At 33.0% G+C, this 24954-nt stretch overlaps 1 protein-coding gene across 6 annotated transcripts in view; it reads left to right on the top strand.

Moving 5' to 3' along the window:
* atl (atlastin GTPase) overlaps positions 1-24954 on the top strand; it is a 174555-nt gene that overhangs the window by 121300 nt on the left and 28301 nt on the right. For all 6 annotated transcript variants that reach the window (XM_069817415.1, XM_069817412.1, XM_069817417.1 and 3 more), the window contains one exon: positions 12783-12967. In XM_069817415.1, the coding sequence (XP_069673516.1) occupies positions 12783-12967 (185 nt within the window). The remainder of the gene's footprint in view (positions 1-12782; positions 12968-24954) is intronic.

The following is a 24954-nucleotide window of genomic DNA, read 5'->3' as shown; positions in this document are numbered from 1 at the left end:
ATTGCCATAATTATTGTAGACACAATTATTTCCACTCTTGGTTGTGATATCAAGTCCTATCATCACAGTGCACAAAAAACTCACAGTGTGATACCCTTGTTATAGTGTGTGAGTATATTTCCACAGAAGAAATTTGTTATAAAATGGTCTGATTGACAGTACTGCCATTTATTTGAAAATAAATTATTATCAGGACAAGGGACTTGGAGCACTATAAGGTAATGGCAAAACATAGTATATATTCAGATTTTTTCAAATTCAATTTATTCATAATTTACATTTGAAATGATACATTTGAACAGATACCCAAAATGAGCATTTGCTCGTGCTCGGGTATAGTCCAGTAGAGTCTACATAAATTTTACAGGCATCAGTAGTAATGTTGATGATAGAAATAATAGTAACAATAATAATAATATTAATAATAGAATAACAGTGCCGGAGATAATACAAAGATAGTAATACAAATTAATTAATTAATTAATAATAATAAAATAAAAATATTAGCAGTAATAAAATAATAATTAAGATTGATAAAATAAGATATAAAATCACTTAGCAAGAGTTAACACAACTTATATAAGCATATAATAACCAGAAAAAAAAAAAACAAACTCGAAATCAACAAAAAAGTTCATTATATTGCAGACGACAGCAACCGTCATATTGATATTGTGTTATGCATTATTGGTAGGAGGAGGGAGCCGAAGGTCTACATCCTAACGTTCTCTTCGCATCTTCTAACATACAATCATAGGAAATTAATGCTGAAAAACAAAGTGTCTACAAGTGAAACTGTTCATTATTACGTGTATAGTCCAGGATTAGTGAACTGGAATCGAGCTACTGCATTGATCATGCTGAAGTACACAGTGCAGTCAGTGCAAATAACTATTTTGTGTTCAATTCTGCAAAATTATTGTCACAGTCTAAACCATGCAAAATGTTTTTGTAAATTATTTATTTTATGTATTACTGTTGAATAATATACTGTAAGTCAAGGAAGTAAACTCTAAATGACAGTGCCATTCTATATATTAGAACAGGAATGATAATTTTGTCGTAACCATGTTAAAATGGTTGCAGACTTCTGAATTTGCGAAGAAGGTATCTGTTAGCTGTTGTGTACATTCGCAGTAACAAAAAGTGGCCAGCTATGTTTTTTTAATTGACTGTCAAACAATACAGTTATCAACATAAATTCAACCTGAATGTAAGTGATGTTGTGGTATACAAGGACATGCGTAGTATCGGTAATCAGGACTTAGAATGTTAAGAAGCCATATTTACATATGCACGTAAATACTTGTTGATCGAAAAATAGATATTAGAGATAATAATATGCCAATCACTTTCAATGTTATATGCATGCTTTCTATATCTCCTTCATAGCCGAATGGATAGCATATTAGCCTGCTTAGAAAATGTTCCATTTCAGTCTCCAGCCATGACTGTTTTTTATTAGGGTCTGTTATTATAGCTTTGAAATTTGAACATGTGTTACTCAGGATTATTGTTTGTTTCTTGAATACATTTTGGGAAAATTATGTGTTCCTGAAAAGGGCTGTTTTTGGATGTCCATCGGAGTTCTGCATTTACTAATTTTGCTCGAGTGTGAGAAAACGATCATGTAGTTGGCTATTAAACTGCTAGATGCTGCGAGTGTACGAGGCTTTATTGCTTGCCACTAAATTTAGAGTGAGTGATGCTCGAGATGAGCGAAACACATTCATGAGAATTTTTCCAGTAAACATAGATTGGGAAATCTATAGCGGTTTCAGAATAAGAAGGCATATGGCCTAAGCCAATTGAGTGCTAGCAACAGTTCGACGTTGTCACACAGTGCACGGTGCTTGAGACGTGGAAGACAGAGACAACAGATAAGGACAGACCATATCAGTCGCAGCCCTCTCGCTGAGTGAGCAGGTCGAGACCTGTTTCTTCATTGTGCGTAATGTTTAAATATAATTACTCTTACTGAAGTAATTCTCATCTCAATTTTATTACTTCTTTGCTTCATTAGTTCTTGGAGTCACTGACTTGCGAAATAAAGTGACAGATATGTAGAAATTTACTTTGCTAATGTCTGAGAAAGAATGTTTTAATTCTTACTCAGACTTCCTTGTACAGCAAAGCTGAATTTATTATTGTTTATTTCTCCAGAGGAAAGATAAGGTACAGTTTGTGTGTAGGGGCAGCCTAAGAATCTAGCGATAACAAAACGAAAACATATCTATAGATACGTAATTTAGTATTGAAGTTGGAAAGTATTTTATTTTTCCTCCGTTAAATGAAGCCTATATCATTTAATTTAATTCTCTAGCTTATACATATCTAGGGGTTCAGGGTTCTACATTCTGGTTAGGAATTTGGGTATTATGCAACATAATCATAATGTGTGTTCATATATAATTGAGTACTCATACTGAAACTGTAGATTATTTTATTTTTCTCTGATAAACTAAGTCTATCTAATTTTATTCTATCATATAATTTTTACATATCTAGAGGTCCAGTGTTCCATACTCTGGCTAAGAATCCTGCTATAAGAATATAAGCATATCTGTTCATATGTAGGCCTAATTCAGTACTCATATTGAAACTGAAGATGACTTTCTTTTACTTTATTAAATCAAGCCTATCTAATTTAATTTAATCCTCAAGCTTATACCTACCTAGAAGTCCGGGATTCTATGTTCTATCACTCTGGCCTGTGGCAATATAAACCTACAAGTGAAGGTAGTTGTACAGAAGCGAATGTGAAAACCGTAATCCAATAATATCATTAATATATTGAAGATAAAATTGTATATTAGAAAAAATCGTATAAAGTGTAATATATATACATAACGAAAGGTTTTTAAAATAGAAATTGAGTTTTGGAATTATAAAATCTCCTCGTTCCCAGCATCCCTGTATTTATTTTAAAAGTGAAATGTAGTTAATGTGGTTCATTTTATAAAATTTTCCAATGCTCTTAAGGAAGAATGTTGTTAATGCTCTTCGTATAATTCATGGAAAAAGAGGCAGGAGTGTTTATGTTTACAATATCATCCAAATATCTCGTATGTTTATGCAATATTTCGTCTTATACCATGTATAATATTCCACTGAAAAGTGAAAATCATACCTATGATTATTCTCAGCTTTCTTCTTCTTTCCACGTTCTATTATAATGGCACTGCTAACACATACTACTAACGTATTTAAAATATCGTAGGATGAAGTAATACACGGTTCTGAAAATTGTACAATTAATTAACACGTTTGTTTTGCGTTATTTTCCAGGAGAGGTAAATTCAAGTATACCACCTATTTTAATTGTCTCTTTGTCCTGTCCGAGAATATGAGATAACGTATGCACTTCTAAACCACACGTCTCTGCAGTCAGATTCTTTGTTAGTGAAGAACTGACACGCACTGAATCATAAGTTAGTCCTTAAAAAAAAATGATATACAAAAATACCATACTCCTCGCTTGTGAGTGTTGGACTATCCCTTTGCGTATAACAGATGAAACATCAGAGCCAATTGCAATACCTTCAAGAGATATTGTTACGGTAAGTTACACATCACACAAGAGAAAACAGTCCACATCTGAATTTGAAAATAAACAGATTCTATCTTCATTTACAGAGACGGAATTCAGAGCAAAATATGCTGTATATTGTAGGTTGGATATCTCTGTTTAGTCTTAAAGCGATAGCACGCGAACCAGTTGACATACAGTTGCCATTCTTGTACAGTTGGATTCAGAATTCGGAGCTCTATTGAATGGCATAGCTTAAAATTCATTCCTAGCCATAAGTATTGTGCGCGCAAGAAAGAAACTAATACGCGACTCTTCAGCGAGACTTCGTGACGATTTAACTAGGCAACACCGCTTCACTGTCACTGGCTAGTCGACATAGACTGGCCTGAACTAGCTCCGCCTTATATGCCTTCTTATTCTGAAAGCGCTCTAGTCTGGTTGTGGAGGCTAAACTTTTAAGCAATCAAAAGTGATTTATGGGAAAAATTTTTTACAGAAGGTATATAAATCATTTAATTTCGTTGCTCTCAGTTGTTATTCTTGTGTTATTTTTATTTTTGAACGAAAGGCACAATTTAGTACGGTATTAATTCTTGTATAATTTCTATTTTTGATCCAAAGACGTAATTTAATATAGACATTAGGCCTATTTAAGTTTTTTTTGGACCAATTCACGTGAAAATCTCAATTTTCGCTTTTTTTCTAGTTACAACAGTATTCCCGAAAAGTTACGAATTGTCAAGTTTTATGAAATAGGCCCCTTTTTTATTCATTATCATAATTTCATGGCCATCTAAACCTTCCATATAATCAACAAAGTGGTTAGGAAAAGTTGAATGCTATATCTTGTTGCAATAAGTACTACAAATGTAACTTCAGAATAACACATGCTAAAATGTAAATGTGAATGTTAAATTTGTTAGGCTACTTATTTCATATGTGTTAGTACAATATTTACGTCATTAAAGATGAAGGTAATGCATTAATTTCTTATTGAATGAAATCTGCACATTGAATATTGCATTCTCTTTGGCAGTACTTAAAATGAATAGGAGTGCCTAAAATGATTACAGTACGATTATTTAGTCCTAACAGCCACTGACAATGTGCGCCTGGGTGAGGTGAGTCCATTAAGTTATGCCAAGGGATGTTCAGGTTAGTCAGTCGCCTGTATTCAGAGTGATTGGATGTCACGCATGCAGTATCGCGTTATGTTTCCAGTACAGCTAAGCTGTACTCTATTTCTTTATCGACCACTCGTCCTTATCTCTACTCGGGAGCTCTCCCCACTACTCCTATTACGTCCCCTCTTTCGCGTTGCTGAGCTGTCAGGACTAAATAGTCGGTCTGTACTTACTTTTTTTTACGCACTAGTGTTTTAAATGCTCACTTTACGCATTGATAACAGTGGGTGAAATGGAACTTTACGCACTATCTTAGAAAAAATTGTTTTAATATAGTAGGAAACGAATACTCTTTTTGTCTGTAGTTCAGAACACCACAACAATGAATTTAGAAGCAGTTTCAACATTATCGAAGTCAGGCGCTCAACTTGCTTTTCCATGTTTTGTGTGTTAATCAATTTAGGGCTTACACCTATTTATTTAGTGTTAATTTAATTAACTTGTTTTATAGTGCAAGTTTTCTCTCTTTATTTATCGATTGAAGTATGGTATTATTAATATTAAGGTATTATTATGAAGAGATCACATATTTTTTCAAAAGAAAAAGGCAAATGGAAGGTACCGGTAATGATAAGATCGTAAATATCTTATCAGAGTTGGGCATTTTGTAATCAATTACCGATTACATGATTATCATTACAATTACTAAAGCTATTATCAGAACTGTGTAAGAACATAGGCCTCTGCATGTTATACATTAATACATATCACATTTTCAGTTGATATACTAACTTGTATTGCAAGGCTGGGGGGATTATTGTGCCAATCATATGATCAAGAAAGTTGGATGATCGGTCACCTCTGCTGAGACATGTGAATGTGAGACCAGCAGCTGGCCCATCAGCTCTGCCTTCAATTGTCTGTTGCACCACAGATTATTATTATTATTATTATTATTATTATTATTATTATTATTATTATTATTGTTGTTGTTGTTCTTGTTGTTGTTATTGTTACAGGTTTGTATGTCAATAAAATAGCAATAAATATTCTTAAAAGTAACGAATAGAAGTAATAGAAAATAAATAAAATTTGTTAATGATAATAGTTTATCATTCCTCACTGCCATCCTTTAGTTCACTAAATCTGTAGTTTTAAGTTAGTTGGGATTGAACTTCTTGCACCCCAAAACAAATTACGTTGTTGCGCTATTATGTACATTTATCAGGTGGTTATATTAAATTGACTGTGTTCAGAGTGGTACAGCATGGACTGTAATGATCGTAGGAGTGTGAAACCTCGTAGATATCCCAATTAAGCAATGTGCTCGCGAATTATGCCAATAAAATAATTAGTTTCAAATCTTGCCACCAGGTGAAAATATGGCACTGTAAGCAGTCAAAACGTGCAATTGTCTGTAACTCTGACGTCAGTATGTTCTTCCAGTGGCATTGTGTTGTGTCAGTTTCTTGTTGCATGTCAATTAATGGGCTGAAGAACATGATGAAATTCGAGGAAACAGGTGAATTAGATGTTGTACAGGTGTACAGGGAGAGGACGGCGACCCATCCTCATGGAAATTGTTGACGAAGTTTCTGTAGCTGACTGTGCCGCACCTGTCTCAAATTCTGCAACCAGTGCTCTAGCTGTGCCACATGAAATGTCGCTTCCCTGGTCAACAGTTCGCAAGATTTTCCAGTGGATTTTACACTGATACCCCTACAAAATTCATACTGTGCAGCCATTGAAACTCCAAGATATTCCATAATGCCCTTCGGTTTTTGGCACGCGTGGAAGTGAATAATATGTGACCGGGAATATTCTGTGGACTGACAAGGCACATTTTACTCTGGACGGTGCAGTGAATACACAGCTGTCGCGTCCTCCACATGTTGTGCAGGAACAACCATTGCACTCTGCTTATATTACTGTTTGGTGTGGTTTCACAAGCTCCTTCATTCTGGTCCATTTTTCTTTGAGGAGATGACATCTCGTGGGCCTGTTAGGTTTAAAGTGACATCTGCACATTATAGAGACCTGTTTGTGCAACACGTGATTCCAGATTTGCAAGAACGCAACTGTGACCACACTATTATTTTCATGCAAGATGGGGCAACACCACATGTTGTTGGCCAGGTGAAAGATTTGCTGCAAGAAACTCTCAGTAACGACTGCATAATCTCTAGGAAATTTCCAGTTGCGTAGCCTTCAAGATCCCCTGACCTAAATCCATGTGACTTGATATTTGAAAGATTGTGTCTATCACAGACATATCCAGTCTCTGCCTGATCTAAAGTCTAGCAAACAACGACATGTCGCTCTGATTTCACCAGATACACTGCGAGCAACTGTCGATCATGCCGTGTTACGGATGCAACATGTTGCTGAGGTGGGAACAGTGTTTATAACCATAGTTCCTAATAAATGTGCCAGAACCACCGTTATCATGTGTTAAATCTTTCCTATCTTTTTCCTGCACCCATACTACATTCTGACGGCTTACAGTGCCATGTTTTCACCTGGTGGCAAGACTTGAAACTAATTATTTTTTTGGCATAATTCACAAGCTCATTGCTTAATTAGCATGTCTACGAGGTTTCACACTCCTATGATCATTACAGTCCGTGCTGTGCCACGCTGAACAGCATCACCACCTTGTATAGAGAATTATAAACATTAGTATATTACAGGCGAAAGAGAGATCGAAGCAGAAGAAGATATCAGGCAGAGGAAGGTAGAAAATAGGAAAGACTGGAGAATGCTGGGTTTGCAGTGAAAGACCTGCCCTTCATCAGAACACTATGAATGAATATAGCATAAAATTTCAATGTCGTTAGGACGCGATTCATAATAATAATAATAATGTTTTATTTTCGCTGGCAGAGTTAAGGCCATAAGGCCTTCTCTTCCACTCAACCAACCTTAATCAATACAATACATATTTAAATTACGAATATATACACTACACTTAAAAGGTTCTCCAGCAATATTCTTCAGTTAAGTTAACGACTAGTAGACTACATATTTATTTAAATTTAGATAAACCTATAAGGTAAAGTAGTAACTTAATTTATGAGATAATTTAATTCAATCAATTATAATTAATTTGAGGTTTGAGATAGCTAGTAAAATGATGAAAATTAATTTAATATAAGCTTACTAGAACTATGTTACAGGGAGAAAGAAAAAAATATATATTATATATATAAATCTAAAATATATTTCTATAATGAGAATATGAATGTAATTGCCATTAGAGATTTTGTAAATCTATTTAGAGAAATTAATGATAATAATAGGAATGGACAGATGTTAGTTTCATTATAATATGTAATAAATATTAATCGGCAATTAATTTGTTAAGTAAGAATTTATGTAATTTTGACCTAAATGAAATTATTGTCCAGCAACCCCTTACATCACTCGGTAGCGAGTTCCAAATTCTAGCAACTGAAACTGTATAAGATGAAGAATATAAAGATGTCTTGTGGTGGGGTATAATGAGTAAATTGTTCTGATGAGATCTTGTACTTAGCTGATGATATGCGGATAATCACAGGGAGATAAGAAAAATTTCGATCATTAGGAAAGCCTAACCTGTCACTTGACTCTTCTACAATATGCAGAACTGCGTTTTTGCTTAGCCGGAATCTTTACTGGAATTTCATTTCATTGAGAGTGTGGAATGGATCGCCTTTTTCAATAGAAATCCTCCATGGATGATGTTCCAATTGATTTAAATGATCTAAACACCATAACTTGTGTTCAAAATAAATTGTCATGAAAGATTGCCATTTTTCTACACTTTATGCCAGTTAACTATTTAAAGAGTCGGCAATGAGCTGTTAAAATTTACGATTGTTAAACCTATTTTAATGGTTTTTAACTGTTGATGCAGCGCAAAACTAACTTAATAGACATTAAGTCAGAAGTTTACAACTTTTAATTCTTAACCGATGTTGATACACCTGGCCCTAATTGTTAATATGCATTGAAGCATATTATAAGATTGAGACAGATTATATGGACTAGAACAATAATTTATAAATTGCCGTCTTGATATATGACTAATGTTATCTGAATGAAGGACAGGAATATGACCAAAGTATTTAAAATGTTCAAGTTAAATTAAATAGTAATAAATTCGGTAATAATTTACAGAGTCTAGTTAACATTTGGGTTTCTTTAAATGAAACTCGTAGTCTTTTTCGTATTTTTCATAACTAGAATTGTTGCATACTATTAATATTATAAAAATGTTAACAATAGAATATTTAATAAATGAAGTTACAATAAAATCTGTATAAAAGGGTTACGTGAATTTAATTACTGAATTTTTAAAGTAACTTTGTAACTTTATGAACAAAAGACAAAATATAGCTCATTAACATGTTTGATCCACATGAGGTTTTAACATCGAAAATGCGTATCATAGCCAATACACCATGAAGAGCTGACAGAATCTTTCAATAAGGAAAGTCCTGTCACAGCTATTAGTTAAAATAAAATTTTCGGAATATGTATGAAAAGAACTTTGTGTTAAATATTAACGTACCTTGTTAAAATGTTTCGGCCTATTTTCGGTCATCTTCGGAACTGGTCGTTGTTGGTCTTGGCGCCTCTTGTTTCCTGTGTGGGTGTGTTCGTAAAGTAGAGTCAAAGAGAGTATGTGTTTTGAAATTGAGTTGTGTGTTGAGAATATCGTTGGGGTATGTTTTTGTGTGTCTGTATATTTCATATTGTTCTAGTGTGTTGAGTTTCTGGCTTTTTGGTTGGATGTGCAGTATTTCCATGTCTGTGTTGATGTCTTCACATCCAACCAAAAAGCCAGAAACTCAACACAGTAGAACAATATGAAATATACAGACACACAAAAACACACCCCAACGATATTCTCAACACACAACTCAATTTCAAAACACATACACTCTTTGACTTTACTTTACGAACACATCCACACAGGAAACAAGAGGCGCCAAGACCAACAACGACCAGTTCCGAAGATGACCGAAAATAGGTCGTAACATGTTAACAAGGGACGTTAATATTTAACACAAGAAAGTTGTTTTCATACATATTCCGAAGTGATACAGTGTTAAAAGTTGTGTAATCAAGATGTATAAAATTTTCATTGTCACTTCGAAGTAATTTATGGTCTTTATTGGATTGTAGTATCATTTAAGTGTGTGTTAGTGTTTTATAGTGACAGACTTTAATAGCACTGGCCCTTTTGTCAAAGTTAAAAAAATCTCGTCGAGTGTAAATATAAACTGCTGATTGCTAACAACAACAAATACACCATAAGAAATGGGTCACTGTTATAGGTGGGTTGGAAAAATATCATACTAATGAGACGCAATATGAGCAAAGTATTATGAAAGCAATAGTGGAATGAAATTAATATCATGTGCAAATAAAGACGTACAAAAAATCAAGCAATAAGTAGGGACCAAACACAGTAACTCTTGTTTTGCAGACTCTTGTTTACCATAGTAAGCCAAGCATTATACCAATGAGCTACCGCACACTTCAATAAGCCTTTGCCAGTGTCCTTTCCACATGTATGCACGTGAAAATTGCAAGCACCTGAAAACTTAATTGTTGATAAATTTGTGTATTAGGAACTTTCGTGAGTTATATCGTTTTCTAAATTAGTTTTTTGTCACTTTAACAATGTCGTATTCTTAACTTAGTATGTTTATGTAACGTTTTGTTTGTTTTTTCCTTATTCTTTTTAAATTTTATGTGTAATTAAGTTAACAGTTTAATCACAGTTGTGCTTATTATTTTTTTTTTCTTCTATCCAGTTTTCATTATTGGTCACACCTGACCTCAAGCATCTTGCTTTTTTGGGTGTGACCCAGTTACAATTATATTTATACAACAATTTGTAATATGTATTTGAATATGAAATTGGTAATCAATTTCGAATTTTGAAGAATATTCATATACGAGTATTACAATAGTATTGTAAAATCTTTGTTAATGTATGTAATTTTTGCTTGCAATAAAATATAATCTGTCCGTCTATAAAAAAAAAAACATAATAGCAGAATAGAGTTAGATTTGTTCTAATGGCTTGGGCGGGAAAGCAGTAAGTGGAATCATAAAGATATAGCCAGGCAACATTCAAAACAAAGCACTTTCGTTCTCGATTTGCGCATGATGTCATTGTTCTACATATCAATCCTCACTCAAATAGGAGCATTTGCTTTCTGCGCACTCTGAAATGTATGTTGCCTGTCTATAGTATGATGCAAAATTTCACTACAGCTCTACTATGAAGATGTTTATAAGTTGGCCAGTTTTCTTTCCATGAGTGTATAATTCAACAATTTATTTGACATTAGGTAACATAAAATAGCTGTTTTATCGGTTACTGTGTAAAATGTGCAGTGAGGAAGTGTGTGTCTTGTATAAATGGCATCAATTTTTTAAAGAAGTTCCGTTATTCTTCTTAAAGATTTATGAGAATTTATCATTTATATACTTCGATGTTTTAGTAAATCAAGTTTACTAAGCGAAGTAACATTTTCTTCATTTTGGTATATAATTTTTGAGCATCTGAGAAAGTATATTTGTAGTGTTGCATGTACTTGAGCAAAGTGCATGACTTTATGAATGCTAATTACTTGATTTTATTTTGCGATCCTGTAATTAAGTTTTTGCTTGTGCTCGCATGAAATAGTTGTGTGATTGCTAAGTAAAACTCTGCACATGCAATTTTGTTTTAACTTTATACACAAATATATCCTCTCCCTTCACCTAAAAAAATTGTCAGACTAAATAAACGAGATAATCTTTATGTATGTGCATTGTGCTTTTGTTACATATTTGGAAAAAGTTTTTTTTTAATTTTTATTCAGTACTTTGTAATTAAATATTGACGGTCCTTACATTTGTCATCTTGAATTGTAGATAAAGATTATACATTTGAGGGGAATTTGTTGATCAAATTGTGAATTTCTTGAGAAGCTGTAATGGTATTAATTAAGTTAGACTTCAAATGATAGCAGAAAATGCCTTACTCTGTTGTTATATGAATTCAGGACATGACTAAGTGACATGGGACACTATGACCAAGACAGGATACCACACCGACAACATACAAACAGGATTCGAGTCCTTACATATGGCTTCCATAGAATATTAAAGCTCTTCTCCTTACCTGCTGCATATATTGTTGCTCATGCAGCACGATCAGTGAAGATAACCAAAGTTTATTTTTTAAATAATGGCGGATAGTTGACTGTCATTCACCCTATGAAGCTAGTTGTGTAGACTCATTTGTGTGTCGTAAACCTGCTAGTAAAACTAGTACAAGGTGCTCAAATTGAGTTGAATTACTTCTTGTTAGAAACCAACAAGACATTGTATGCCACATATTTCTACAAAATTACTGATTTTTTCGAAATAAATTAAACTTTTAGTAAAAATATATAATTTCAGTTGAATATATTTACTTAAATAGAAGCAATTTCTAGAAACGGCTAACTTTACTCATTTTTTTTTCTGAAAATACTATATAATTTTTTTAATTGCTCTAAGGCCTTATGGCCTTAACTCTGCCAGGTTAAGTAAAACCATCATCATCATCATCATCATTATTATTATTATTATTATTATTATTATTATTATTATTATTATTATTATTATTTCAGAAGTTAACAATTACTCTGAAAGAAGAATTTTGTTAGAACAGATAGCTTATACAGAATGATTTTATGTATGTGAAGAAATTGGTAAGGAACTTTTAAGAGCCATTTTTAAGGAAATTTATTGTGGCTTCATGTAAAGCACCATTAACTATATAGATAAAAATTTTAAAGTTCAGATATTTACAAGATATTGTTAAATGATTTCTGAATATTGCATATGATGAATATGAACAGAATTCATATAATATTTTAGACATTAAGGCATTACTTGGACACATAAACAAGTGGCACCGAAAGAAAAAAATCAATGTCAAGATGCTAAATTATGTATTTTAGTAAAATTCTCATATAATTTTTTGTTTGTTTTAATTATTGCAGCGTATTCTTTATTTCGTAAAATGAGAAAGAAAACTAATCTCAAAAGACACATATTACAGACTAAATAATGTCTGCCCCCTGTTGTTTCAGACATTGAGTCAGACTTCAAGAAACAGCTTCAAAAGTTGGTTCCAATGGTGCTGGCCCCCGAGAACTTAGTTGTTAAAGAAATTGGTGGTCAGAAAGTGAAGGCGAAGGAATTGCTCCAGTATTTCAAATCTTATCTTGAAATTTACAAAGGGGACGAACTACCCGAACCAAAATCCATGCTAGTTGTAAGTGTAATTTTCTTACTCTGCTTCATTTAGATCTTTTATTTGCTGATGTGAATTTTTAAATGTAATGTGTAATTTTGTACATTGTACATATACCTCATCAAAGTTACAGTTCAGATAAAGGCATAATGGAATCCCTTTAACCAGATTTAATTTAAAAACAAATTTGTACATAAATGAAATGGACTTAATTAACTCCGTTATTTTTTTTATTTCAACTTCTACCTTAATATTTTTTGTAAATTGAATATGAAGTCTATTGTGCATTAATAGAGAGCCAGTCATACTTTTATTTTCAGTATGTGTGTTTTCTGGTTAAAAATGACTTCCATTGTGTTTGATTAGTATTTGTGCAATTCACAGTGAGCACATTGATTAAACTTGCTTTGCTTTTTCACTAAGTAATTATGCAAATCATTGGCATGGCCTTGTGAGATAGTTTAATATGTTTGTAGTAAGTGTTTCTCGAGGAGTTTTCAGAAAGAAATGCTTGATTTTCTCGGCAATAACAATATTTTTCTTGTTAGTGTTATATATACTGTATATGTACTTTAATAAATACTTGTAGGCTAATTTATTTTGGGCTATGTACATAGTCAGAATGCCTTTGATGTTTTGGAAGCTAAAAGTTCTCTCTTTTCATGACAAAACTGAAACATATTTTAGTCATTTTAATGTCATATTTGACGAACTCAGAAGATTTATGTATTATTGAAATGTGTTCATTGTGACATTACAGGAACTGTTTTTTTCTTCTTTTCAATTGAAGGGGTGAGAATGATATAGTCCTCTGCCACACAGACAAGATTTTACAGGAGAGCGTATTAAAGGTTTAGAGTTCAATGCTGTTAGGTGCGGTATCATAATTTCTTTGGTGTATACTTAAGGCATTTGTTGAGTAATTTTTATAATATTTTACTAGTAGCTTTTCCATATGTGTAAGAAGTGAACTCGCACAAAAAATCATTTTTTGTTAAAAGTGTGGCTTTGGACTATCTCATTCTCACCCCTTCAATTGTCACTGCATATTGATGGCTAAAAGTGATACCTCGTATCTATAAAAATGGTAATTTAGTTTAACTGCATTATTATTATGTTCGGAAAATTGGGCAGCTAACTAATATTTTATTCTCGAGTGCAAAGCAGAAAATATATATACAAGGTGAACCGTAAGTAATGTCATTAATTTTAGGTGGTTATTCTTTGAGATATTTCAAACAACAATTTTCAATACAATTTTGCTCATTTTTGCTTCCTTTTCGAGATAAAAATTGTTTTATGTGAAACATTTGATAGCATGTTTTGGGATGCCATTGATTTAATACCCAATATGCTTAGTCAATTTAAGAGATATTATGATAATAAAATAATGATCGAAGAAATTGTAGAATTTCTTTGCAGAACAAAAAGTTACATTTGTTCAGATCAAATTTCTGCACATTTAAAAAACAAAACTAAAATTCTTTCAATCAGTTTTCATATAGAACAATTTTTAATATATAGTTTGTCTATTTTGGGATCAGTTGGATTTTAAAATAGTTTTTTGATTCACCTGCAAATTTACAGATACGGGTTATCACTGCTTAGCCATCACTATGTATTTCTGGTGATAATCTTTAGTGGCTGATACAGTGAACGTTTTAATTTTTGTGACGAGGATTTGTTTCTTAGTGCAATAGTAGCTCCCTTCGACAGATATGTTTTTAGTGCAGTAGTGTCTTCTTTAAAACTATGAACACTTGAAATTATTGAAACTTTGTCAAAAATAATGGAGTTTAACATTATGGTACTTGTTTCCGGTTTTTCTTTCTGTTATTTTGACAACATTTATTTTCGAAATGTAACAAATCAAAGTTTTCAAACTATTCTTATGTTAATTATTGTGTTGTGTTGTACGTATGTACTTCTTAATGAATCAAAATGCCCTCCAAAATATGACTTACATGGGGAGGGAGGGAGGCTGAATTTTCTGATACGTAACTACAGTAATTAAGTCTTCATTATGTCCCACACCCCTAAAATTGTTTTGGAAATAGATTATAATAATTATTGTTGGTCAAGGCAAATTTCAAACGTTTTTAATATGAAATATTAGCACTGTTTAGTCTATGATTTATTTTAAGTTCACACACACCTACTGTAGATGTGAAACAGGAATTAACACATTAAATCTAGAATTGAGAGATTGAACAAATCAGACACAAAGATTTCGATTTATTTATAGCAATGAAAGAAGCTGTGAACTAATTGACAAGAAAAAAATTTGAGCTGAATAAAACAATACATACTTAAATTAATGAGAGTTGAAAGTGTTGTGAAAGAAAGTGTTACTGCACTTCTAATACATGTCTGGATTGTGAATAGGAATCAGAATGGTGGACACAGGTTAACTTTGAGTGGACAATAGCCCACCAAGGCCCCTTGCTGTCACTATCCCTATTTTAATAGCATTTATACAGGGTAAGGAAAATTCTTATATGAATGGTATTTTTATTTTTTATGTAAACATTTTAACAACATTTTAGCAATTCCAGAAGTGTACTGACATGGATATTCTATATTTTAGAATAGATTCACGAAAGTGTGATGATTATATAAACAATAAAAATATCTGGGATTCATTGTGTGATATGTTGTTCACATAATGATAAGCAATTTTCATCTAATGCCATTCAGAGATTAATACATTATTATAAACACAAGAATTAGTACTGCAAGCATTCTGGTATCCAATTTTATCACGCTAGAATTTTTTTTTACTATGCATGTACCACAGGATGGGTTATCTTCAGCATGTTCACTAATCGAGCACTAAGATAAGCATATTTGCTATTTTGTTCTTACTGTCCATAATAGTCCCTACATCGTGTCTACATATTATTCATCTGGTTATGTAAAAATTTTATTTGTAATGCTACAAAAATTGTTTTCTACAATTAATAGAAATTATTTAGTAAACTAAGCAAACAACAATTTATAAAATCTTTACATGAGCACATCCAGTAGCTCGAAGGATATCAAGACAGTAAACTATGTATTTTGAAGTCGTGTGAATCATGTTGGATGTGACAGAAATCACTGATTGTCTGTCTTGATTTTGAGTTCATGTGTTTCACTTTCCTTGCGTATACTCTGTTCTTCTCCTATCCTTACACGGTGTTATGTCAAGGGAGCAAGGTGGACATGTGCCACCCCAACCAATCCATCAGGCAGGGAACTTTTCCTCTTCTTCAATTTTTTCTTATTCTTCCTCCTCCTATCATGTATGAGCTCTAATTGCCTGTTACAGTTGTATTGTACCATTTTAGCGGATGACCCAAAGATATTTTTCCTCATTGGAACATTTGGGAAGATATTCTTTCGAAAAATTATTCTGACATGAGATCCCCATTTGATTCTACAATTTTTAATGTTTATGGAACTTTCCATTTACGAGTTTATGCACATCAGTGCCCCAGTTGTGGTGCCCCCTTCTTGCTGAAATACCACGTATGGTGGCATTTATTCAAATTGAAGAGCATAAAATTATAACGTAATAAGCAGACATCGGATTCTAGGGCAAATGCCTATTTTGTTTCTTTAGGAGAAAAGTAAAAATAATTATTAATATTTGTGTTTCATGGAAATTGAAAGGTATTCAAAGAGTTTTATAGTGCCCTAAAATGCCCTAAAACGGTTATTAGAGCCTAATTTGTTAATATTCGCCTAAAAATGCCTAACTCACTGTAAAGTTTCGCATTTTACTCTTACTTTTTATAATTTATACATGCATTCACTGCGAAATTTAAGGCATTTAAAAAGTGGAAAGTTTGCTTCACACCGGCCATGAAACCATTGATAAAGGAAACAAAATGTTTTGAATCTCACGACACTCGCAATAGATTTCACCGAATTTAACATGTTTGGAGGCATAAATGCCGACAAAGAACCAACCTTAGTTTTGAAGCAGGCAACAATCACAACATGTGCTGCTACCGATTCAGAGATATACTATACTATAAAAATGACTGTTTTCGGTCTGAAACCGATTAGCTGTACTGCCCTTCAGAGTGTCATAAAATCACAATTTTTGGAGAAAGAGTGTTTTTGAAATATTTATGAAAAGTCGTAAAACTGCGAATTAGTAGGGTAAACCGTTACAAAATATTTAAAAGAATGGCCCTCCTAGTGTTAACACTACCAGGAAATGCAACAATAAGTGGAACTTTGTATTTTTGTCCAATTGAATCTCAATAACAACGGTTCATTTGAATGCTCGTTAACAGTTGCTCTTTCCCTCACCTTATTTGTGTTGAGAAGTTTTGAGCGGTAGGACGTTTTCCTGTGAAGTTTAACGCGATAATGCCGAAAAATATAAGTGCAAAATCTACATTGATCCGGCAATGGCTAACAGAATATTCAGAATTCACTTATGATGGAAAAATAATATTCTGCAAGATTTGTAGCAAACAGGTATGTAACAATAGTTGAAATATATAAATTCTATTAATTTTAATGAGTAGGCCTATAATATTTATACAATAACTGAGCTATCCTGAGGTATAATTCTTTTTAAGACCACTACACTTTAACCTTTTAAATTCCGATAGTTAAAGTATTTGCAGGTCATTAAAATTTTGATTGTTCGAACCCACTAACTTTGTGATAGAAATACGGCAATACAACAATTAGGATTTTATTTTAATTCAGTTTACTTTACATTTTTAGATTTCGCAAGAAAAGAAGTGCCACCTAAAGCAGCATGTGCAAGGAGCGGCTCATAAGGCTAAAGCTCAGCAGAAAAATCAACTGCAACAAACTTTACTAACACAGCCTACTTCATCCAATCTCAGCAGCAATTTCTGTGCTGATTTAACCAGAGCGTTTGTTGCTGCTAACATTCCCTGGAATGCAATTGAAAATCCGGTTTTAAGACAGTTTTTACAAAAATACTGCAAACAAAATATCCCATCTGAGTCGACCCTAAGAAAAAATTACTTAGACAGAATATACAATGAAACTTTAGCTTCCATTTGGGAGGATATAGGTGATTCTTACATATGGGTCTCTGTGGATGAAACCTCAGATCCTATGAATAGGTATATAGCAAATATGGTAGTAGGAAAACTTAGTCCTGATGGACCTTCGATTCCACACCTCGTATGTGTTAAGGAACTTTCGAAAGTGAATAGCCAAGCCATTGCTTATTTTGTAAATAAAGGTCTACAGTCTTTATACTCAGGTAATATAGACGATTCTAAAGTTCTGTTGTTTTGTACTGATGCTGCCTCATACATGGTTGCTGCAGCTCCACTTCTTAAAACATTTTATCCTAGCCTCACGCATGTAACCTGTCTAGCACATGGCCTTCACAGGGTTTCTGAAACAATCCGGAGTGAATTTCCTCTTGTCAATTCGTTTATTTCTAACACAAAAAAATGTTTTTGTAAAGCCCCATCCAGGATTTCAATATTCAGAGAGAACTTTCCAGATATCCCACTCCCACCTCAGCCGGTTGTTACACGATGGGGAACCTGGATTCAGTCAGTGGTGTATTATTCTAAGTATTTTAAAGAAGTGGTCACAGTTATTGATAAATTACCTGAAACTGATAGTGCAGCGTGTGTGAAAGCAGTGAAAGATTGTCTGAATGACTCACGAGTGAAAAACGATATTGCCTACATAACATCAAACTTTTCTTTCATACCTGCAAGCATTGAACAATTAGAACGTGAAAAACAATCTCTTTGTAGCCAAATAGCAATAGTAAAGGAAGCTCAAGTGAACATACATACATTCTGCTTTGGGCGAAACTGGGAAAAAAGTTAAAAATAAGTGGGACAACGTATTAAATAAGAATGTAGGATTTTCATTGTTGGAAAAAGTATCAAGAGTGATATCGGGGGAAAGTGTAAATGTTCCAGTAAGTATTGATGTTTCTATTGTACCTAATTTAAAATTTTCACCTCTCACATCAGTTTCGGTTGAAAGAAGTTTTTCTGCTTTCAAAATGATTCTCAGTGACAAAAGGCAAAGGTTAACTGTGGAGAATTTAGAAAAAATTCTGGTGGTGTACTGTGCAGATAATTATAATAAAGTCTGAGCATGGAACTGAATTTCAATAACTTAAAATGAGTAATCTTGATATCAATAATCATTATTCTGAACATGTATGACTGAAGTATGTTTTAACATCTAGTACAGCCTTTCTAGTTTCTACATTAAGACGACTTTTTCCTCAGACCAGTACACATTCATAAGACTGAAGATGCGCTCAACAGATGCAGTTGTCCCAGAAACACTCAATTCAAACTGTACCATTTGGAAATATTGTCAACATTGATGTAAGATTCTCTACGTTGTTGAAATATTGCTATCCAACACTGAGACATTGTAAGTTTTGCTTGTAGTTCAGTCCTGAATGTTCTGGTGGGTGATGTTTCGTACATGGAAAAATTCATCAAACAACGTCATATTTTCACTTAAACATATCACAGATTCATAATTCGAAAAGAGAGCAACTGAACCCTCAACATCACTCTATTCGGAATTTTTCTTAAACAGACCCAAGACACTTTCTTGATTACATCAGTATGACAACACCAATTTCTTATGTATTTAACATAATTGTCGAAGAACGATACAGTGGCGGTGAAGAACTTTTGCTACAAGATTAGTCCTCCTTCTGCTTCTTGGAGAATGTTCCTGACATTTGAGGTGACAAATCTATTTGTCTTCCTGCTGATAAGAGCTTCACAAAGGTTTTCAATCAAACCAGAAACTTCAACCAAAGAAAGCTCTTCTGACTATATTTGTCTTATAGTCCTATCATACACACCTAGTTGGTCAGCCAGGAATTTCAGCCATAATAAAGAAGTTCTGTCCGAAAATAAATCTTTGAGAATGCATGAGCACTTCTCAATTGACATAAAGTATGATTTCAAACCATAAAACAGCAATGACTTTCTGAAGTGCAGGAAATAAAGATATCCATCTAATTTTGGTGTGGCTCAATAAAGATCTACTCAACCTCTGCAAATTCACAGAATTCCATCAGAGACTCAGTTCTGTGTACATATCGAAGTACTTGTAGATCTGTAGAGGAAAACTTCAACATCTATTGGAAGACAATCTGCAGCTGTCTGGATGCTATTATGTAGCACATGTGCACCACATCCAGCTCCCAATATATTTTTTGCAAGTTTGTTTTGCAGCCTTATAAAGACATTATTTTTCTCCTTTTCGGTCTATGCCACCAAAATTAGTGTTCTCTGCTGCGAAAGCAATTACTTTCTCAAACAGATTTTACTCAGTCAGTATTTTCTCTATGTACTCAACTTGGGTTTCTGAACATTCATTTGGAAGATTTGTTCGTTCGATTAATTTAATAATGATATCTTCTCTAGGATCAAAATAACACACAATTACTGGAACTGTCTTCACTGCTTTGTGGTTAGAGGTGTCTATTATCTCTGATATATATATATATATATATGTGTGTGTAGAATTTAAATTGGCTGCAAATCTTTCCAAGGCATGTGAAGACAACACATTTACAACAATTGCTTCGCACGAGAATAGATCTCTTGAATAGTTTGTGAATAAGAATAGATGTACAATCCATGGAACGGAAACTATTGTCATGAAACACAGAATGATAGGCGAAAGTGCCTTCCTCAGCAGCTAACTGAAGTTCTGAGGTTCCCACAGAAGCATTCTTGAAGAACGTCGTCACTTTATTGCTGGAAATTGAAGCTGAAAGTGCATCTTTATGTTTCTTTTTACTAATATGGTCCTTAATGTCAGAATGACCACCACAGAATGGCAAATAGTACAGTCCACTTTATCATTAAAGTTAGTTTCCCTTATAAAAGGAAAATCTGATATGAGTGCATCGCTGAATACACATAGAACTCTTTCATATAGAACTCTTGGTTGTTATAATAAGGAACTTCATAAAATGAAGTTAGCACAATACCAGATAAAAGTAAGGGCCTGCTTGAATATTCTCCAAGTTCCGGGCACAAGACACTGCACACTGTGTATGGTCAGAGCACTGATACACAAGTGAAAACTAACAGAGTTATTGAAATTCGTTCTGTTTCGAGTGCTGTTGCAACCTGTTCCGAAACGCACTTTAAAATATGCGAAAGAAATGGATTTGCTGTAAATAATAGATGAATATATAATATAAATCATCCTGCAAAATCTAAATTTGAACCTTCATGTAGAGATCGACATGGCGCTCAGAAGCGAAGCCTTCTGTCCCGTCTCATTAACTCAGATGATCCAGCCAACTGAACTGTTTTATTTTTACTATCTGACCTTCTGAGGCTTGCCTATAGACACAGAATAACACACAATTTACGATAATGGTTGTACATGAATGAGCAGATAAAAAAAGTATATAGATAAAAATTTAAGATAAAAATACAGATTTTCAATCACAAATATATAAAGATGGACAAGATGGATCTCCTCATGAAGGTCCGGGTTCAAAAGACAGACAACGAATGTTATCGTGTGAATTGCGCTGCTTTTGTGGTACTGTACATGAGAAAAATAATTTAGTCTCTTTATACTGTAGAATTTTTTGCATTACACTTAGTATTTTAATATTGGATTAAACACATCCCCCAGTTAAAAAAGAAACTTTAAATTCACTATTTGTATTTATAGGGATTGCTTAATTTCCTGTTGATGTTTATTGATTATTAAATATTTTGAATGACAGTTGAATGGAATTAGTTACCAGACATTTTGAACGACAGTGTATAGAGAAAGAAGGTTCTTTAAATTAATAAACAGGTGCTACACATGTTTCATTTGTAGGAATAAGTACGCTAAGTTGAGCTTTGTATTAAATATTAATTACTTTTCATTATTGGCTTTGTTTACAAAATTTTCAGAAAAAATGGAAAATGCTGTTAATCTTTAAATCTTTATGTTAATACTTACTTACATTATGATACTCAAAATTGTATGAGCTTATTTCTAGACGAGAAAAAGCAAACTGACCTATTGTTTTTGTCCTGTTCTTAGTATAAAAAATGCTTGTGATGAACATTGTCAGCCAAGTTGATCAGTTTAAAAACTGTTTGGTGATAAACATCAGCTAAGTTGGCCACTTCTTCTTACTATGATTTATTTCTTCACGAATTAAGTACTGTATTTGGAATCGGCACTGATGTATTGTGTTTGTTAATGTGTTAATTAATAATACATAACATACTGAATTTATTTTGTGAGAGAAGATACAGTGAATAGTATTTATTTATTTAATTTAGTGGAGATAAGGCCATCCGACCTTCTCTTTCCCTCAACCACTTACATTAAAATATCATCATTAACAGGGTTACAATGTAAACTACATCTTCCTGTATCCAAAGTGTTTAAATTCTTTTCTTCCTCCATTCTTTTCTTGTCTCCCAATCCCGTTCTTCCGAGCCTATTTCCTTCATTCCACTTCTTATATCAAATGGAATTAAATGAAAAAGAAGAAAGGATGCACATATTGTGCAATAACAAATATTCAGTTATTTGTTATAATCAGGGAACGGATTTATATGGACTAAAAATATATGAAATATGTAAATATATATGTAGTTATTTTTACCAAAATATGGAATTAAATATGGATTTTTACCAAAATATGGAATTAAATATGGACTTAAAATTATAAAAAAATGACTATGTACGTTAAATATTGGTACATTTTAATCAAACTAAACAAAAAATATAATGGACGTACCTTATCTTCCAATGTAGTTTCAACAAAACACAATTTTTATTGTCTGTTACCATAACAATAGGTTACAAACATTTCTTTCAAGTGCTGAAAAGTGAATCTTCTTCTATTGTCTCTGAGGATAGATTTATACTGACTAAAAGAGCGTTCGACGTCACAAGAAGTAACTGGTACATAATTCAATTTCACAATGTCTGCTGGGGATAAGTCCAAGTTAATCTTCACTGTTGATTCACCACTCATCACAGCAACAACCTTTTGTAGTTCTTCATATCCAGGGTTTTTTGAAAGTACAGTGTCCACCTTAGCTCTTACTGCATCTGCAACTTTACCTCTACCACGATTCAGTTGTTCCACAGTACTATTTATAATTTCAAAACTTTCAGATAGTGAAAGGTGCCTATTTTGGAGACTTTTGAGCGTTTTTATGATGCATGAAAATGTATGCTGAATGTGAGCTAAGTCATTCTTCACACTTATGTCACAGGTAACTGTTTTCGCAGTATCAATTGAGACTGCATCTTCAGAGTCCAATGCAAGGAGAACATTGTTAATAGAGTCTATATGTTCGGCATAATATTCAACTGCTTCTAGCCATGTACCCCATCTAGTTAAAATTGGCTTTGGTGGCAATGGAATTTCAGGGTACATTTCTTTCAACACGTTAACTCTACTGGGAGCTTTGAGAAATACTTTTTTCACTGATGAAATCAACAAATCTACTTTAGGGAAATTGTCTCTGACCACTTCTGCCACACGATGAAATGCATGCGCCACACAAGTAAAATGAGTCAATTTAGGATATACAACAGATAATGCTTGTCCAGCTTTGACCATATAAGGGGCAGCATCGCTAATAAAGAATAACACATTATCGTACATAATACCCTTTGGCCACAGGATACCCATAGCTTCGTTGAACAGTTTAACTATAGTTTTGTTATTGCACTTTTCTAGAACATCACAATGTAAAAGAATTCGTTCAGAATATTGTTCACTTAACAAACCGATAACTACATTACCAACAAGTCTACCTTCTTTGTCGGGAGTCTCATCAATGGAAACCCAAATTGAACTATCTTTAATTTCATCTCTTATCTTCTGTATTGTCTCATCGTAGATGGATGGAGCATACGTCTTCCTAAGTGTTGACTCATCCGGGATTGTATGTTGAGTATATTTTTCAAGGAATTCCCTGAAGACCTTATTCTTTAGTTTGTAGAGAGGAATATCAGCAGAGATGAGAGAACGGCACAGGTCGATGTTAAACTCAGATCTTACATTCGATGTTGTTGGTTGTGTTAAAAACAATTGTCTCTGCTTGGAATTTAGTTGTTTGTTGGCCTGATGTTTACTAGTTGTAATGTGTTGTTGCACCAGGAACTTTTGTGTAGATGATACTGCACACTGACACAAATTACAAAATAATATTTTATTGTCAGTTGATAAACCATCTTCTTTAAATTCTGAAATGTAACTTGTTAGTTTTGATTTTAAATTGACTGAATGACGTACTTTTGGCATATTTACCGTCTTTATAGTATGATTTACAAAACTGAACCTATGTGTACTCTGACTGGCATTTAACTGTTGAGCTGCACAACTGAAGTCTGTTAAAAATTTTAAATTAAATTAATACAGTTTTGTAACTTACTTTCCCATTGTTGATAGGACTGCTAATTTTCAAATAACTCTGATGTTAAAGGGATTACTGAACATGTGTTTAAATCTCTATTGTTGAAATGTATTTTTAAAAGTTAATGGAATTTTGTTTTGTTTTATTGTTAAACCTAATATAATATGGACTGTTTTATATGAAATATGGAAAATATATGGAAATTAACGAAAATATGTACTAAACTCTAAAATATGGAAAAATATGGAAAATAAAAGTAGGATTTTTCAATCCTACACATTGTGAAACATAAAGATAATGCAAAATATAAATTATATTAGCTTTATAAGTAAATATGTATTTACATATAAATCCTTTCCCTGGTTATAATCATGTCCCAAAAATAAAATTTGAGCCCAAATGTGAGTTTATAAACTGGCTTGATTAATAATGTGATTCTAATGATGCATTTTTTTTCATTTTTTGGGATTTGGCCAGGAGTAAATATTTTTTCCCATATAGGTGTACTTAATTTGCTGCTTTAGTTATAATTTTCATTTTGAGTTGAGACATTTTGTTTAGTAAATTAACATATTATGATTTTGTTGCATTTAATTCCTCTTGTAATAATTATATTTATCAGCT

Source organism: Periplaneta americana, chromosome 17, assembly GCF_040183065.1.
Source record: "Periplaneta americana isolate PAMFEO1 chromosome 17, P.americana_PAMFEO1_priV1, whole genome shotgun sequence".
In the NCBI taxonomy this organism is placed as follows: Eukaryota; Metazoa; Arthropoda; class Insecta; order Blattodea; family Blattidae; genus Periplaneta; species Periplaneta americana.
Note: the sequence above shows the minus strand (reverse complement) of the source record. Positions and strands in the feature narration are given on the sequence as shown.